Source organism: Zosterops lateralis (assembly GCF_965231275.1).
Source record: "Zosterops lateralis genome assembly, chromosome: 7".
Taxonomy (NCBI): Eukaryota; Metazoa; Chordata; class Aves; order Passeriformes; family Zosteropidae; genus Zosterops; species Zosterops lateralis.
Window position 1 is genome coordinate 15,587,398 of NC_139767.1, and position 15,541 is coordinate 15,602,938.

A 15,541-nucleotide genomic window follows, 5' to 3' on the forward strand; every position below is an offset into this window, starting at 1 on the left:
TTAATTCTGTTGTAGAACCTGCCAAAATAATTGAAAAAGCCGAAATAATCCAGGTTACAGCTGGGGAACCAGCTATTTTGGAGTACACTGTCACAGGCACTCCAGAACTGAAAACCAAATGGTTCAAAGATGGAAAGACACTACCTGCCAGCAAAAAATATAGGATCAGCTTCAAAAATAACATTGCCCAGCTCAAGTTCTATGCCACCGAAATGCAGGACAGTGGTGAATACACCTTTGAGATATCCAATGATGTGGGCATCAGCTCTTGTACTACCAGCTTCACTGTCCTAGGTTGGTACTGCCTCTTTGCAAAGAGCCCAGTTGCTCTGCTCTTTGCCCAACAGAGCCAGAAGCAGAACAGCACTCCTGTTTTGCTCATGTGTTCCTTTCTGTCATTTTTTTCATTCCCAACAGATCGCACTATCCCTCCCTTCTTTACTAAACCACTGAAGAATATTGACAGCGTCATTAGCGCCTCGTGCCGCCTAGACTGCAAAATCTCAGGCTCTCTTCCAATGACTGTCTCATGGTTTAAGCAGGATACTGAGATCACTTCAGGTGCCAAGTACACAGTACACTTTGCAGAAGGCTCAGCATCTTTGGAAATAAAACGCCTAGATGCAAATGACGCTGGGGTCTACATTTGCAGAGCCACAAACTCTGCTGGTAGCAAAGAGAGCAGTAGCACTTTGTTTATAAAAGGTTTGGCAATTTGTTTCACTTTTCTTGGAATTTTGCTTATCTTGTGATAATACTTTCCTGTTCCAAAGTACAAGCCCTCTCTTACTCTTGACAATTTTTTCCTTTCAACGCAATCCAGAGCCACCCAGCTTCACTGTAGAACCAGAGTCTCAAGATGTATTGCCTGCATCAACTGTACATTTCAAAGGAATGTTTAAAGGCACAACACCACTGACAGTGAAATGGTTTAAAGGTGATACTGAATTGCTGACAGGAGGATCCTGCTACATTATGACAGAAGCCTTAGCAAGTTACTTGGAGCTCTATGCAGTTAAACCGTCTGACTCTGGAAAATACACCTGCAAAGTCTCCAATGTAGCTGGTTCAGTAACATGCAGTGCAAACTTATTTGTGAAAGGTTTGCGTTCTTACTCGTATTTAAAATTCTAGCTGCTGGTTTAACACAGCAGCACTCTTTCCTGTGTTCTTTGTCCTGAACACTCTTCTTAAATCCACAGAACCTGCTGCCTTCAAGGAGAAGCTAGAGCCAACTCATCTGGTAAAGAAAGGTGGATATGCTGAGCTGACCTGTGAAGTCACTGGTACTCCTGAGATTAAAATCACGTGGTTCAAGGATGATAGAGAGCTGAAAGAGAGTGACAAATACAGGATATCTTTTACAAAATCTTTGGCAATACTCCATGTTTCAGAGGTTGATACTGAAGACAGTGGGGAATACATTTGCGAAGCCAAAAATGACGCTGGAAAAGATATCTGCAGTAGTGTTGTTACAGTCAAAGGTGTGTGTGACATCCAGCCACACAGTTTGTATCTTTAAACTCAGTATAGTGGTACCGGCTTCAGACGTATGATTAATGCAAATTGCACTTTCTTTTTTGCACTGTAGAGTCACCTTATTTTAGCAAGGAGTTTCAATCCATGGAAGTCCTGAAGGATTCTGATGTAGTTCTGGAGTGTGAGGTGCTCGGCACACCACCCTTTGAAGTGTTTTGGGTGAAAGATGATAAACCCGTGCGGAGCAGTAAGAAGTACAGAATAAGCATTGAGAAATCTTTGATTAGCCTCCACGTTTTCAGGTTTGATGCTTCTGATGTTGGCGAGTATGAGTGTAGAGTAACAAATGATGTTGGGAGCTGCCTCTGCCGTTCAGAGGTCACACTAAAAGGTTAGTGCAAGGTGCAGAACACCACAAGCATGCTCTTATCCCAGTGTGGTTTCCATGCCACACTGTTACACCCCAGACTTGTACTTACATAACTACTTTCTTCCTGCCAGAGCCTCCGCAGTTTTTGAAGAAGATAGAAAACATTAGCTCCCTTCGAGGGGGAACAGTTGTGTTTCAGGCTGCTGTTAAAGGTTCCTTGCCCATCACTGTGTCCTGGTTGAAAGACAATGATGAAGTGATTGAAGACAACAATATCAAAATGACCTTTGTGAACAATGTTGCCACTCTTATGGTGAGATCTATTGAGCTGAAACATGATGGGAAATATTTCTGTCAGGCTAAAAACGAGGCAGGAATTCAGAGGTGTTCTGCTCTGCTGACTGTCAAAGGTTGGTCTTACTCTGAGGGCTTGCAATGATCTGAGACAGTTCCCTTGGGATTTTAACAGATGCACTTAACACTCTATCTCCTTGTTTACAACAGAACCAGCTACAATTGTGGACAAGGCTGTGTCAATAGATGTGACTGAGGGGGATCCAGCAACCTTGCAGTGTAAATTTTCAGGAACAAAACCTATTACAGCCAAATGGTTCAAAGATGGCAAGGAACTGACATTGGGCCCGAAATATAAGATCAGTGTTACAGATACTGTCTCAGTCTTAAAAGTGCTTTATGCTGATAAGAAAGATAGTGGAGAATACATTTTTGAGGTTCAAAATGACGTTGGGAGCAGTAGCTGTTCTGCCAGCATTAATGTCCTAGGTGGGTATGGGCTCTTTCTTATTATTGCTTTTAGATACAAAATGTTTTCCTGAGCTGACAACTGCCACAATCGCAACTGAATTTCATATTTTGTCTTTTTACTCTGTCTTGGATAGATCTCATTATACCACCTAAATTCACCAAAAAACTCAAGAAAATGGACAGCATTAAGGGGTCTTTTGTCCATCTGGAGTGCATAGTGTCTGGTTCACATCCTATAAGTATCCAGTGGTACAAGGATGGCCAAGAAATAACAGCAAGTGAAAAGCACAAATACTCTTTCCATGATAATACTGCATTTCTGGAAATAAATAAACTGGAAGGCACAGACAGTGGCTCTTACACTTGTGAAGCAACAAATAAAGCAGGAAGTAACCAATGCAGCGGGTTCTTAACAGTCAAAGGTTTGAGTTCCTTCTTTGTCTTGTGTTAGGTCTCTCATTTGTAATTTTGGATTTCCCCATCTCAGAGTAATCCCCTTTCTTCCTTTTTGCATATTATAGAACCGCCATATTTTGTGGAAAAACCCCAGTCTCAGGAGGTTGTGCCCAATGCTAGGGTTCAGTTCAAAGCACTGGTGAAAGGGTCCACTCCTCTGCAGATAAAGTGGTTTAAAGACAGCCAGGAGCTCCTGTCTGGAGCCAGTCGATCTGTCTGGAAGGACGACACTTCTAGTGTTCTGGAGCTCTTCTCAGCTAAGACATCTGATTCTGGGAACTACACTTGTCAGATAAGCAATGATGTGGGGACTGCAACCTGCAAAGCAACTCTGTTTGTAAAAGGTGTGCAACCCAATCTTCTAATTTTTTGGTTCTGATTTTTTTGTGCAGTTTTGGTGGGAGGGGGAGAAAGCCTTTTCACCTTTTTTTTTTCTTTAAATTCTGGGGTTTTTTTATTCCTACCTTGAATATTATAAAGCCTCAACTTCTCTGTCCATCTTCTAGAGCCCCCCAGATTTATTCAGATGCCAACTTCTGTAGTAGCTTTGCGTGAAGGACAGTCCACCACGTTTGAGTGCCAGGTAGTAGGCACACCAGAGATCCACATTACATGGTACCTGGATGGGAATGAAGTGACTGACCAAGCTAAGTATGGCATCTCCTTCGTAGATGGCTTAGCCACTTTGCGAGTCACTCAAGCCAGAGTGGCAGATAGTGGGATTTATGTTTGCGAAGCCCACAATGATGCAGGTAGTGAGAGCTGCAGCATCGAGCTGAAAGTAAAAGGTTGGTTTTGAACATCTTGTCATCTCTGTCACATATCTGGGGTGAGGAAGTAGGAGATACTTCTTCTCCCCTCAAAACTATTTAAGGTTACTATCTACTTTCCCTTCATTCTTCTTTATAGAGCCTCCAACCTTTGTTCGGGAGTTGCGTCCCACTGAGGTAGTGAAGGGTTCAGAGGCCACACTAGAGTGTGAGGTGACTGGTACCCCTCCATTTGAGGTGAAGTGGCTGAAGAACAATAAGGAGATGTTCAGCAGCAAGAAATATGCCATCTCCACCAAAGAATCAGTCTTTACTCTCAATGTGACTAACTGTGACATCTCGGATGTTGGTGAATATCAGTGTATTATATCAAATGAAGGTGGGAGCTGTTCTTGCAGCACAAGACTCAGCTTAAAAGGTCAGTCCTCTAGGAAACACACATCAAACATTATATGCCCCACCTAAAGTGTAGCAACTGGGATTACTTTATGTGATCTCTCTTTCTCCTCTTCCCTTTCCATGACTTCTCTTCTGAACAACAACACTCACACAACAGAACCACCGTCCTTCGTCAAGAAGCTGGAGAACATCACTAGCATTTTGAAAGGTGATGCATTCTTCCAGTGCACTGTAGCAGGTGCTCAACCCTTATCTGTGTCATGGATAAAAGATGAGAAAATACTAGAAGATGATGAGCACCACCACATTACCTTTGAGAACAGGGTGGCCACACTGAAGCTTACTAATGTTGAACTCAGCCACAGAGGGAGATATACCTGTCAGGCAAAGAATGAATCTGGAGTGGAGAAGTGCTTTGCTTTGCTTTTTGTACAAGGTGTGTACAAGGTGTAACCTTGATGACCACTTGGAAAGTCAGTTCTCTATCTATGTAGCTAACTGCTCTAATTTTTATACTCTTTGTACCTCAGAGCCTGCACGGATCATAGAGAAGGCTAAATCACTTAAAGTCACTGAAAAAGACCCCGTGACTTTGGAGTGTACTGTGGCTGGGACACCAGAGCTCCGAATAAGATGGTACAAAGACGGCAAGCAGCTCCTGCCCAGTAGATACTACACAATGAGCTTTGAAAACAATGTGGCCAGTTTCAGGATCGAACCTGTATCAAAGGAGGATAGTGGTACATACAGTTTTAAGGTTGAAAATGACTTTGGAAGTAGCACCTGTGAAGCTGTTCTGACTGTGCTAGGTTTGTATTGCCAATCCATCAGGGAGGGAATGAAAAATAATCTCCATGAAAGATAAGCAAGAAGTTAACAAGTGTGTTTTTGCTATTTTTTGTGTTGGGCAGATCAATCAATTCCTCCTGTATTTATCAAAAAGTTAACCAAAAAGGATACCATTCTGGGATCTTCTATCCAAATGGAGTGCAAAGTCTCTGGGTCACTACCCATTGTCGCAAAATGGTTTAAGGACGGAAAAGAGATAACTGACAGTGCAAAATATAGAAGCCTGTGCCATGAGAACACTATGTCACTCGAGATTGCTAATCTAGAGCTGGCAGACAGTGCAAATTACACATGCAGTGTCTCTAACATTGCTGGAAACGATTCTTGCAGTGCTGTCCTGACTGTGAAAGGTTTGAAACTCTTTTGCTATTTCTTATCTGTGTTAACTGCTGGGAAAATACCTTAAATCTTATGCTAACCTATTACTCTTATACATCTTAATGTTAATACTGAAAACTTGGTCTCCATGCTTGCCTCACTGATTTTCTTCATTCTTAGACATTTCTGATGAAACTGTGTCTTTTTCTTAAAAACTGCAGAGCCACCAAGCTTCTTAGTAAAACCTGAAAGCCAGCAAGCCATACCAGATTCCACAGTGGAGTTTAAGGCCACACTGAAAGGAACACCACCTTTTACAGTAAAGTGGTTCAAAGAAGACTTAGAACTTGTATCTGGTCCAACTTGTTTCATTGGGATTGAAGGTTCAACTGTGTTCTTAACCCTCTATTCAGTGGATTCTTCTAGGAGTGGGCACTACACTTGCCACGTTTCAAATGACGTTGGCAGTGACTCTTGCACTACAACACTGATGGTAACAGGTGTGCACTCTTTCTTGTTGTGTTGTTGCCTTTTTGCCTTCTCTTTTCTCTTTTTGCCAAGCCCACCTTGGTGATCTTTGATACACTGCCAAGTGAATTCCCTACCCTCTGTTTGCAACCCACAATTGTTTGGCTCTTTTCACACCTATTTTCTCTCCAGTATTGATTCAGACTTTCCTGACCCCACTTTTTTTGGTTTTTTAGAACCCCCCAAGTTTGCTAAGAAGCTAGAGGCAGCAAAAGTAGTCAAGCAGGGTGACTCAGCCCGGCTTGAGTGCAAAGTAAGTGGATCTCCAGAGATGAAAGTAGTGTGGTTCAGAAATGACCATGAAATTGTTGCCAGCGAAAAATTCCGGACATCTTTCATCGACTCTGTGGCTGTGCTTGAAATGAATCATCTCAGTACTGATGAGAGTGGTGACTACATCTGTGAAGCTCAGAACCCTGCTGGCAAGGCCAGTTGTAGCACCAAAGTCACAGTGAAAGGTTAGCTGTCCTCTTGTTCTCCAACTACACCCTTTTTTTCCCTGGTGGCTGTATCCCTTAGAAATACATAGGAACATGAGATTAATTTATTTCAGGACTGCCCTGTTCTTCATGTCATGTTTGTTTCTTGATGCCCCCTCATCTTTTCTGCCAGTGTCTAAACAAGAGAGATGATGTTTTTAATGCAGATGACACCTAAGCTAGTTTTCTCCCCAGTTATATACTTTTTAATATCCAAGACAGACAGTAGTGAGAATTGCTAGATCAAGGAGCTGAAATACAAAGAGAAAGAACAGACATAAACTGGCTAGTGTCAGTTTTACACCCTGTATGGAAGATCACTACCAGCTAAATGAGACTTGTACCCTCCCTGCCAAAGATCACCCCTCTGTTTACATTTTCTAAAGGAGAGCTAAGGGCTCTTAATGCTCACCTTTGTGCAAGCTCATTTCATATTGTGCCCAGAAAATGAGGGAAGTCTTGCCCATTCTGTAGATATTCTCAGCAGTCCCATTTTCCAGAAGCTGGTATCTGTAGACTCTTTGTCGATCAAAGAGCTTCAGACTACTTTCTAAATGTTCCTTTCTTCCCTTGTTAGAACCTCCTGTCTTTAGCAGGAAGCCTTCTCCAGTAGACATTGTCAAAGGATCTGAGGTTAGCCTGGAATGTGAGATTTCAGGAACACCTCCATTTGATGTTGCCTGGTACAAAGATAGGAGACAAATCCGCAGTAGTAAGAAGTACAAGGTTACAGCCAAAAACTACCACACAAGTGTTCGCATTCTTAATGTCGAAGCTGCAGATGTTGGTGAATATCAGTGCAAAGCACAGAACGACGTAGGAAGTGACACTTGTATTTGCACCGTGAAGCTCAAAGGTAAAGTACTGGTACCTGTATCTTCTGCAGCGCTCCCAAGGGCACTGCATTGCTCTTTTTGTGGAAGCACTGTGAGTATATACTGTAACTGTGTATTTCTTCTTCAGAACCACCAAAGTTCTTGACTAAAATAAACAGCGTGACTGTTGTTGTTGGTGAACCAGTAGAGTTACAAGCAAGAGTGGAGGGCTCCCAGCCAATTTCTGTGCAGTGGCTTAAAGACAGAGAGGAAATAATCAGAGAAAGTGAGAACATAAAGATCACATTTGTGGAAAATATTGCAACTTTGCAATTTGTGTGCACAGAGACAAGCAGTGCTGGAAAATACACCTGTCAGATCAGAAATGATGCTGGAAGTCGCGAGTGTATGGCTACCTTAACTGTTCTAGGTGGGTAAAAAGCACAAATTCACGGAAATTTCTTTTTTAAGTTAGAAACTTGGCTGTTAGGTATCAGCTGTATACTTTACTTATGCCTTTGAGTTCAAAACAAAAAACATCCTTCTCTCCCCAACAAGCAGAAGTCAGATTCCATATTTCCAGCTGTCCAGCAATAGGGTTGAAAGGAACCACTCTGTATTTCTGTCATGTCTTTTGCTCATGCCTGCTCAGAGAGGCAGATGAAAATATTTTATAATTTAAATGAAAATATAGTTTAAAATTATTTAAAATATTAAAAAATAGTTTTACTTAATTTTGAAAGCATCTGAAATTTGCAGTTTACGGTAACAGAAAAGATGAAAAGAACAGCCGTAAAAAACTCCACACCCTAACAAATCAAAATTTCCTTAGTATCAAATGTACAAATCCCATCTCATACTGCTATAATACTTACAGCTAATACTAATTAAACCCTGTTTTAACCATATGCGCTACCCATTTCTCCTTCCAGAGCCTGCAGTCATTGTAGAGAAAGCAGAGCCAATGAAAGTTACTATAGGAGATGCCTGTACTTTGGAATGCAAAGTAGGAGGCACACCACAGCTTTCCACTGGGTGGTTCAAGGATGGCAAAGAACTGACCAGCAGCCAAAAATACAGAATCACTTTCCTTAATAATGTATCTACACTTAAAATTATGGATGCAGAAAAGGAAGATGGTGGATTGTACACTTTCGCTGTGCAAAACGACGTGGGGAAAAGCAGTTGTACAGCATCAGTTGATGTTTTAGGTTGGTTGGGCAGCTTGTCTTCTATCTTTTATAAAAGCTTTTGTTTCGCCATATTCTCTGTCCTTTCTTCTGTTTCTTTACTCATTTTCTCTCTAACCATGGATTTATTATGTTTTCTTATGCAGATCGAATCATTCCTCCTTCTTTCACAAGAAAACTAAAGGAAACCCCTTGTGTTCTGGGTTCCTCAGCACTGTTGGAATGTAAAGTGTCAGGTTCACCTCCTATTTCTGTTGCCTGGTTCCATAATGGACTTAAGCTAGTCAGTGGAGAAAAACATCAAATCTCCTTTTCAGATAACCTATGTATTTTAGAAATTAATTCACTGAGCCACTCAGATACTGGCACTTACACCTGCAAAGCTACCAACACAGCTGGCTCAGATGAATGCAGTGCTTTATTGACTGTACAAGGTGGGTATATGATGGTCAGGAAGCTCTCTGAGCTATTCTTTTCTCTTTCTCTCTTGAAGTTATCTGCAGTCTTTTGTAAATATTCTTGGGGAAAATTATTGACAGAAAAATAAAAATTTTGCTCTTTATCTTCAGTAGATGTGTGGAAATATGAGAGCTATGCTGCAGCAATTTGTCTCATCTATCTTTTTCTTTTGTGTATTTAGAGCCACCTTCTTTTGAGAGGACCCCAGAGCCTCTGGATGTATTGCCTGGCACAAGCATCACTTTCACATGTGTTGTCAGAGGAACTCCTCCTTTTAAGGTTAACTGGTTTAGGGGGGCCAATGAACTTGTGCCAGGGGACAAATGCAATATATACTTGGAAGAGTCCGTTGTGGAGCTTGAGTTATTTGATGTAACTCCTCCCCAAAGCGGAGAGTACACTTGTCTAGTGACTAATGATGCTGGCCGGGTAAATTGTACAACACATCTTACAGTAAAAGGTTTGTAAAGATGATGTCTCCGTTAACCTTAAATTATTGTTTTCTTCTCTTCATTTGGCATGTTGTGCTCAACATTTGTGACTTACCTTTCATTAGAACCAGCTGTCTTTGTGAAGAAACTGAGTGATCAGTATGTGGAGCCTGGCAAGCCCATCATCCTTGAGGGCACTTACACAGGCAGCCTGCCTATCTCTGTAACATGGAAGAAGAATGGCCACACCATCACACAATCTCAGAAGTGTAGCATCACCACCACAGAGAAATCCTGCATCCTGGAAATACCTGAGAGCACCAAAGAAGACGCAGGAGAATACACTTGCCATGTTGAAAATGAGGCAGGAAGAGATGTTTGCGAGGCTGTAGTCTCTACCCTAGGTGTGTGTTCCCTTTGCTTCTTTTCCTTGCCTTTTTTCCACGTGTATGCTTTCCGAAACCTGGCACACAATACACCTGTCTAATTGCTTCTCTTTTTTCAGAACCTCCCTACTTTGTTACACATTTGGAACCTCTTGAGGTGTCAGTTGGCTCTTACACAACATTGCAATGCCACGTTGCTGGAACACCAGAAATTACTGTGTCTTGGTACAAAGGTGATACAAAACTCAGGTCTACTCCTGAGTATAAAGTGTTCTTTAAAGACAATGTTGCTACACTTATTTTCAACAGAGTGGCTATCAGTGACAGTGGAGAATATATCTGCAAGGCAGAAAACAGTGTAGGAACTGCATCTACAAAGGCTCTCTTAACAGTTCAAGGTGATGATTTTATATTAGCTTACTAAAACTCTTTTTCTCTTGCAAAACTATAAAAAAGTGGCTTCCTGGGGTGTATTTATCCTTTACTTGCTTTCTTCCAGAACGCAAACAGCCACCTTCCTTTGCAAGAATATTAAAGGACATCGAGCACCCTGCTGGTTTACCCCTTAAGCTTATGTGTCGGCTCAATGGCTCAGAGCCCATTACTGTCACTTGGCACAAAGATGGTGTGCTGCTAAAGGATGACCACAATGTGCACACATCCTTTGTAGATAACGTTGCAGTGCTGCAGCTCGTGAGAACTGAGATGAATCATACTGGGCAATACTCCTGCACAGCCACCAATTCTGTGGGCACTGCCACCTCAAGTGCTAGGCTCACAGTGGCAGGTGTGTTGGCTTATAAAACTTTTACTTGGATCACAGGCTTCTCCCTCTTATTATTTCATGCATGCAATGGTATCTTTGTGTTGGATTAGCTTTTTGCTGAGGTATGAATATTACATGGTTTTCTTGTGTTTCTAGAACCCAAGCAAGCACCTGTCTTCGACATCAAACCAGAATCTATTGATGTGCCTTTTGGAGAAAGTGCTGATTTTGAATGTCATGTCACGGGAGCCCAGCCCATACACATAACATGGTCCAAGGATGGTCGGGAGATCCGAACTGGAGGGAATTTCAATATTACATTCACAGCCAACACAGCTCACCTTCGAGTGCTCAGAGTGGGTAAAGGAGACTCTGGCCAGTATACTTGCCAAGCTAGTAATGAAGCTGGGAAAGACTTCTGCTCAGCTCAACTCAGTGTCAAAGGTATTAAGACGCCTTTGTTTGTGCATTTTCTTTTTCTTGGGTAAAGAGGTATCTTTCTCTTTGATCTTCTACCATTTCTAGTTTAGAACTAAATAGAAAGTAGCTTTCCAGACTGCAGACATAAATCATGTAATGACCGTCTCCCATCATACTGTGTAACTGCAGAAGTCTTGTGTGCCTGCAAAATCTCCAAGGAGAAAGGTACCTCTGTGAATCTGTTTGTATGGAGAGTTGCACTCACATTGCTTTTTATTTTAATAGTTAAACTATAGTCACTGTGGAAGTCACTCATAGCAATTGCTACATGGAAAATTATTAGTAAATACAGCTCTACCTTGCATTTATTGGCCTGCATAGGTGACATTTTTGAATTTGCTAAATATTTCAGTAGGAGTTCTGAATTGTTGATTTAATCCAGAGTATTAATCACTTAATTTTTTCATGCAGAAATATACTTTAAAGATGTATCAGCAAGCGAAACAATCCCTACCTTATTTCTGTTGCTCCCAGGTATGAAGGGCTTGTCAAATCTTTCATGTTGGCCTGGGAACCCTCTTACTTGTTACCACTCAAAGGTAACAGCAAAATTTTGTTTGGGTGGAGCAACCCTTCTTTGTGTATCTTTTACAGCTTCGATTGTCTCATGCAGCAGGGTCCAAAGCTGGCAGAACATAGTTTTAGTTGTTGTCTTTGCCTTCTTTTCTTCATCTTCTGTATTTCCTTGAGAGGAAACTCTGGCTGGGGATGCAGCCAATTTCTGTAACCATTTTAATTTTTTGGTGTAGTACTCTTTTGCCTCCCAGAACTCTTGCTCAGCACTGTCGATTTCACATGGCAAACAGGTATGTTGTCATTATCTACATACTTACTCTGTTCTGCAGAACCTCCCAAGTTCATCAAGAAGCCTGAAGCTTTGCGGTTCGTGAAGCAGGGAGACACAGTTCAGCTTGAATGTAAAATCAGTGGCACACCAGAGATCAGAATCGTGTGGTACAAAAATGATCAGGCACTCCAGGCAAGCGACAGGCTGCACATGTCCTTTGTAGACTCCGTGGCAATGCTGACCATCTTGGGTGCCAGCACTGAAGATGCTGGAGATTACATCTGTGAAGCCCACAACTCTGCTGGCACAGCCAGCTGCAGCACTTCAGTCACAGTGAAAGGTTAGCACATGGCTCACACTCCACCAGAATCCCTGGCTGCCAGGCCTGCCCCCAGCTCCAAAGCCCATTGCTGCTGCAGCTGGTGGCTAGTGGGCCAGTGTCTCTTCAGCTGCTCTTGCATTTAAATGCTGCTGTGTTTTAGCAGTAGAGATCAGGCAGGAAATAGTGGTGGGTGCTCAGCACTGTGCTGTCATTCCCTCGTCTCCCCATTTAGATCAGTTGCAGGCTGAACAAGGCAAGCTTTTCAGATCACAAGAGACGCCCAGACTAGATGGAGCACTAGCCAGGAGGGAGGGAGTGAGGGAGCTGGGACTACTTTTCAGCCATCCCTCTGCCTCCTTTTTATACACAGTGATACTGAGAGGAATGAAATTTAAGACGGAAGAGGAGGCTGTGTAGCTGAGCTTCACTGAATGTAGCTTTCATTACTAGAAAGATGGAATGTAAGGTAGTATGTGACCCCAGAGTTCAGGCAGAGTGGCTTTTGGGGACGGACACTGAGCACTGACTCCAAACAGGTGCAGAAGTATCACATTTTCTGCCCTTTGGGCTCTGAGTGCTGGGATTTTTTAGAGGTGAGGCCTCATATTTAAAAGCTAAATATGTGTTTACAATATAAGCGTAGGCTCCCTTCCTGAATATGTTGCTTCCTGCTAGTATCCAGAAACCCACCCAGATAAGAAAGCTCACACATTATGATGTGATTCTTTTTTATAGAACCACCTGTTTTTAGCAAGGTGCCAAGCCCTGTGGACACTCTTAAAGGCTCAGATGTTATACTTCAGTGTGAGATAGCAGGGACCCCACCCTTTGAGGTGGCTTGGTTCAAGGACCGGAGGCAGGTCAGGAGCAGCAAGAAGTTCAAGGTGACAGCAAAGCACTCCATTGCCAGTCTTCATATTCTCAATTTGGAATCTCAAGATACTGGAGAATATCAATGCAAAGCTATGAATGAGGTGGGAAGCGACACTTGCACCTGCCCAGTGAAATTTAAAGGTTAGTATGCTAGAGGATCAGTATCATTGCCTTCTTTTATTGATCTCCTGGCTGTTGCTCTTCCAAGCAAGCATGTATGATTAACTGGCCTCTGCCTCCTTGTTTTTGCTATCAGAACCTCCACGGTTTGCCAAGAAGCTGAGTGACACTGCAATCTTCATCGGGGAGCCAACAGCCCTGCAGGCAGTAGTGGAAGGATCCCCCCCAATTTCTGTTGTCTGGCTCAAGGATAAGGGTGAAGTTATTAGGGAGAGTGAAAATGTCCAAATGTGGTTTATGGACAACATTGCAACTCTTGAGATTGCCAGTGCAGAGGGAACTGACGTTGGAAAGTACATCTGTCAGATCAAAAATGATGCTGGCATGCGGGAGTGCTCTGCCTTTTTACAGGTCCTAGGTGGGTATAGCCTACTCTACTATAGGTACTGTGTCTTACAGCTTGCACAGCTGCCTCTACCAATACCCTGTGCTCACAAGTTTGTGGGTAGATTTCCCTGTGACACACAGACCCCTCCTTCCTATTTCAGAACCAGCAGTCATCTTAGAGAAGACCGAGCCGATCACAGTAATGGCTGGCAATCCTTTTACCCTGGAGTGCAAAGTAGGAGGAACACCTGAGCTTATCACCAAGTGGTACAAAGATGGCAGAGAACTAAAGAGTGACCGCAAATACCAAATTACCTTTTTCAACAATATATCCACCTTGAAAGTCTTTTCTGCAGACAGGGGAGACAGGGGCTTATATACTTTTGAGGTGCACAATGAAGTGGGGGACAGCAGCTGCACTTCTTCAGTTGATGTTTCAGGTCAGCTCTATGTCTTTATTGTTCACTCTTGTCTTTAAAGGAAGGTTTTATTTCTTCCCCTTTTCCTTCCCTTGAAAGAAACCTCAACACTTGTCTTCCTGTTCTTCTGCCCTGTCCTACTTAGATCGCCTCGTTCCTCCTTCATTCTCAAGAAAGCTAAAGGAGACAAATGGGGTACTGGGCTCCTCTGTGCTGCTGGAGTGCAAAGTGTCTGGCACAGCTCCCATATCTGTGTCTTGGTTTCAAGATGGGAATGAGATTGTTAGTGGAGAAAAATATGAAATCTCGTTCTTGGATAATGTTTGTGCTTTGAAGTTGAATGCCCTGGATGTCACAGATACAGGGTCATATACATGTGTGGCAGCCAACGTGGCTGGATCTGATGAATGCAGTGCCTCCTTGACTGTACAAGGTCAGTGGAAGGATACTGCCATGCCTTCAACAAAATTCTTCTTCCCTCTTCTCTTTCATTTTCTCTAGTTTCCCATGGTTCCTTTTTCATGGTTTGTTTGGTTTGTTTTTTTTTTTCCCCATGGTTTCTTTATTTTTTTCTTTTTAACTCAAACCTGCTTATTTTCCTCCCCACAGAGACCCTCCTATTAATGTCTTTCTCCCTCTTTCACTTCTTTGCATGATCCTTAGAACCACCTTCTTTTGTGAAGACACCTGATCCCCAGGAAGTTTTGCCTGGATCAAATGTGACATTCACCAGCTGCATCAAGGGCAGTACTCCCTTCAAAGTGACCTGGTTCCGAGGCATCAGGGAGCTGGTGCCAGACAGCAACTGCTCCATCTCTCTCAATGAGTCTGTGGCACAGCTGCAGCTCTACAACGTGGAGCCAGGCCACAGTGGGGACTATGCCTGTGTGGTCACAAATGATGCTGGCAGTGCCTCATGTACAACACAGCTCTTTGTGAAAGGTGTGTTTGGGTGCATGCATGAATGCAGTTGTCTTCATTCACCCCCTGCCTGCAGCTCTTCCACATCTGTCTCTCTTACTATTGATTTATACCTCCCCACAGAGCCTGCAGTCTTTGTGAAGAAATTAAGTGATTTCAGTGTGGAGCAGGGGAAGTCCATTGTGCTAGAAAGCAGCTACATTGGCACCCCTCCCATCTCTGTCACCTGGAAAAGAAATGGCACGCCCATTTCTCAGTCTCAACGCTGCACTGTTACAACTACTGAAAAATCTGGCATTCTTGAAATCTTCAACAGCACAAAGAACGATGAAGGCGAATATACCTGTGAGGTTGCAAATGAGGCGGGTGGAGATGTTTGCCACAGCCTTGTATCCATCTTAGGTATTCATCACCCCTGATCCCCCCCAACACACCCCAGTGATGCTCTGCCTCTGCTCACTACATTCTCTCCTTCCCTAGAACCACCTTATTTTGTCACGCATCTGGACCGTGTGGAAGTGAAGCTTGGCGAGCCCTTGACCTTAAAATGCCAGATTAGCGGTTCACCAGAAATCAAGGTGTCCTGGTACAAAGATGACACCAAGCTCAGATCAACACAGGCTTATAAAATGCACTTCAAGAACAATGTGGCAACACTGGCATTCTCTGCTGTAGAGGACAGCAATATTGGAGAATATATCTGCAAAGCAGAAAATACCATCGGCTTTGCCACCTCCACAGCTTTGCTTGTTGTTAAAGGTGATGGGCAAGA

General features: G+C 42.9%; 1 protein-coding gene across 18 annotated transcripts in view; it reads left to right on the plus strand.

Annotated features, from left to right (window-relative positions):
• The window catches only part of LOC310911499 (titin-like), a 240,789-nt gene that overhangs the window by 58,038 nt on the left and 167,210 nt on the right, over positions 1-15,541 (plus strand). For 17 of the 18 annotated variants that reach the window (XM_083865081.1, XM_083865086.1, XM_083865093.1 and 14 more), the window contains 33 exons: positions 16-294; positions 418-705; positions 824-1,102; positions 1,203-1,484; positions 1,592-1,870; positions 1,981-2,259; positions 2,354-2,632; positions 2,749-3,036; positions 3,136-3,414; positions 3,577-3,858; positions 3,980-4,258; positions 4,397-4,675; positions 4,770-5,048; positions 5,151-5,438; positions 5,628-5,906; positions 6,111-6,392; positions 6,991-7,269; positions 7,377-7,658; positions 8,161-8,439; positions 8,565-8,852; positions 9,059-9,337; positions 9,434-9,712; positions 9,814-10,092; positions 10,194-10,481; positions 10,617-10,904; positions 11,786-12,067; positions 12,785-13,063; positions 13,179-13,460; positions 13,591-13,869; positions 13,994-14,281; positions 14,512-14,790; positions 14,893-15,171; positions 15,250-15,528. In XM_083865081.1, the coding sequence (XP_083721207.1) occupies positions 16-294; positions 418-705; positions 824-1,102; positions 1,203-1,484; positions 1,592-1,870; positions 1,981-2,259; positions 2,354-2,632; positions 2,749-3,036; positions 3,136-3,414; positions 3,577-3,858; positions 3,980-4,258; positions 4,397-4,675; positions 4,770-5,048; positions 5,151-5,438; positions 5,628-5,906; positions 6,111-6,392; positions 6,991-7,269; positions 7,377-7,658; positions 8,161-8,439; positions 8,565-8,852; positions 9,059-9,337; positions 9,434-9,712; positions 9,814-10,092; positions 10,194-10,481; positions 10,617-10,904; positions 11,786-12,067; positions 12,785-13,063; positions 13,179-13,460; positions 13,591-13,869; positions 13,994-14,281; positions 14,512-14,790; positions 14,893-15,171; positions 15,250-15,528 (9,288 nt within the window). The remainder of the gene's footprint in view (positions 1-15; positions 295-417; positions 706-823; positions 1,103-1,202; positions 1,485-1,591; positions 1,871-1,980; positions 2,260-2,353; positions 2,633-2,748; positions 3,037-3,135; positions 3,415-3,576; positions 3,859-3,979; positions 4,259-4,396; positions 4,676-4,769; positions 5,049-5,150; positions 5,439-5,627; positions 5,907-6,110; positions 6,393-6,990; positions 7,270-7,376; positions 7,659-8,160; positions 8,440-8,564; positions 8,853-9,058; positions 9,338-9,433; positions 9,713-9,813; positions 10,093-10,193; positions 10,482-10,616; positions 10,905-11,785; positions 12,068-12,784; positions 13,064-13,178; positions 13,461-13,590; positions 13,870-13,993; positions 14,282-14,511; positions 14,791-14,892; positions 15,172-15,249; positions 15,529-15,541) is intronic. The other variant, XM_083865089.1, reaches the window with a different exon arrangement.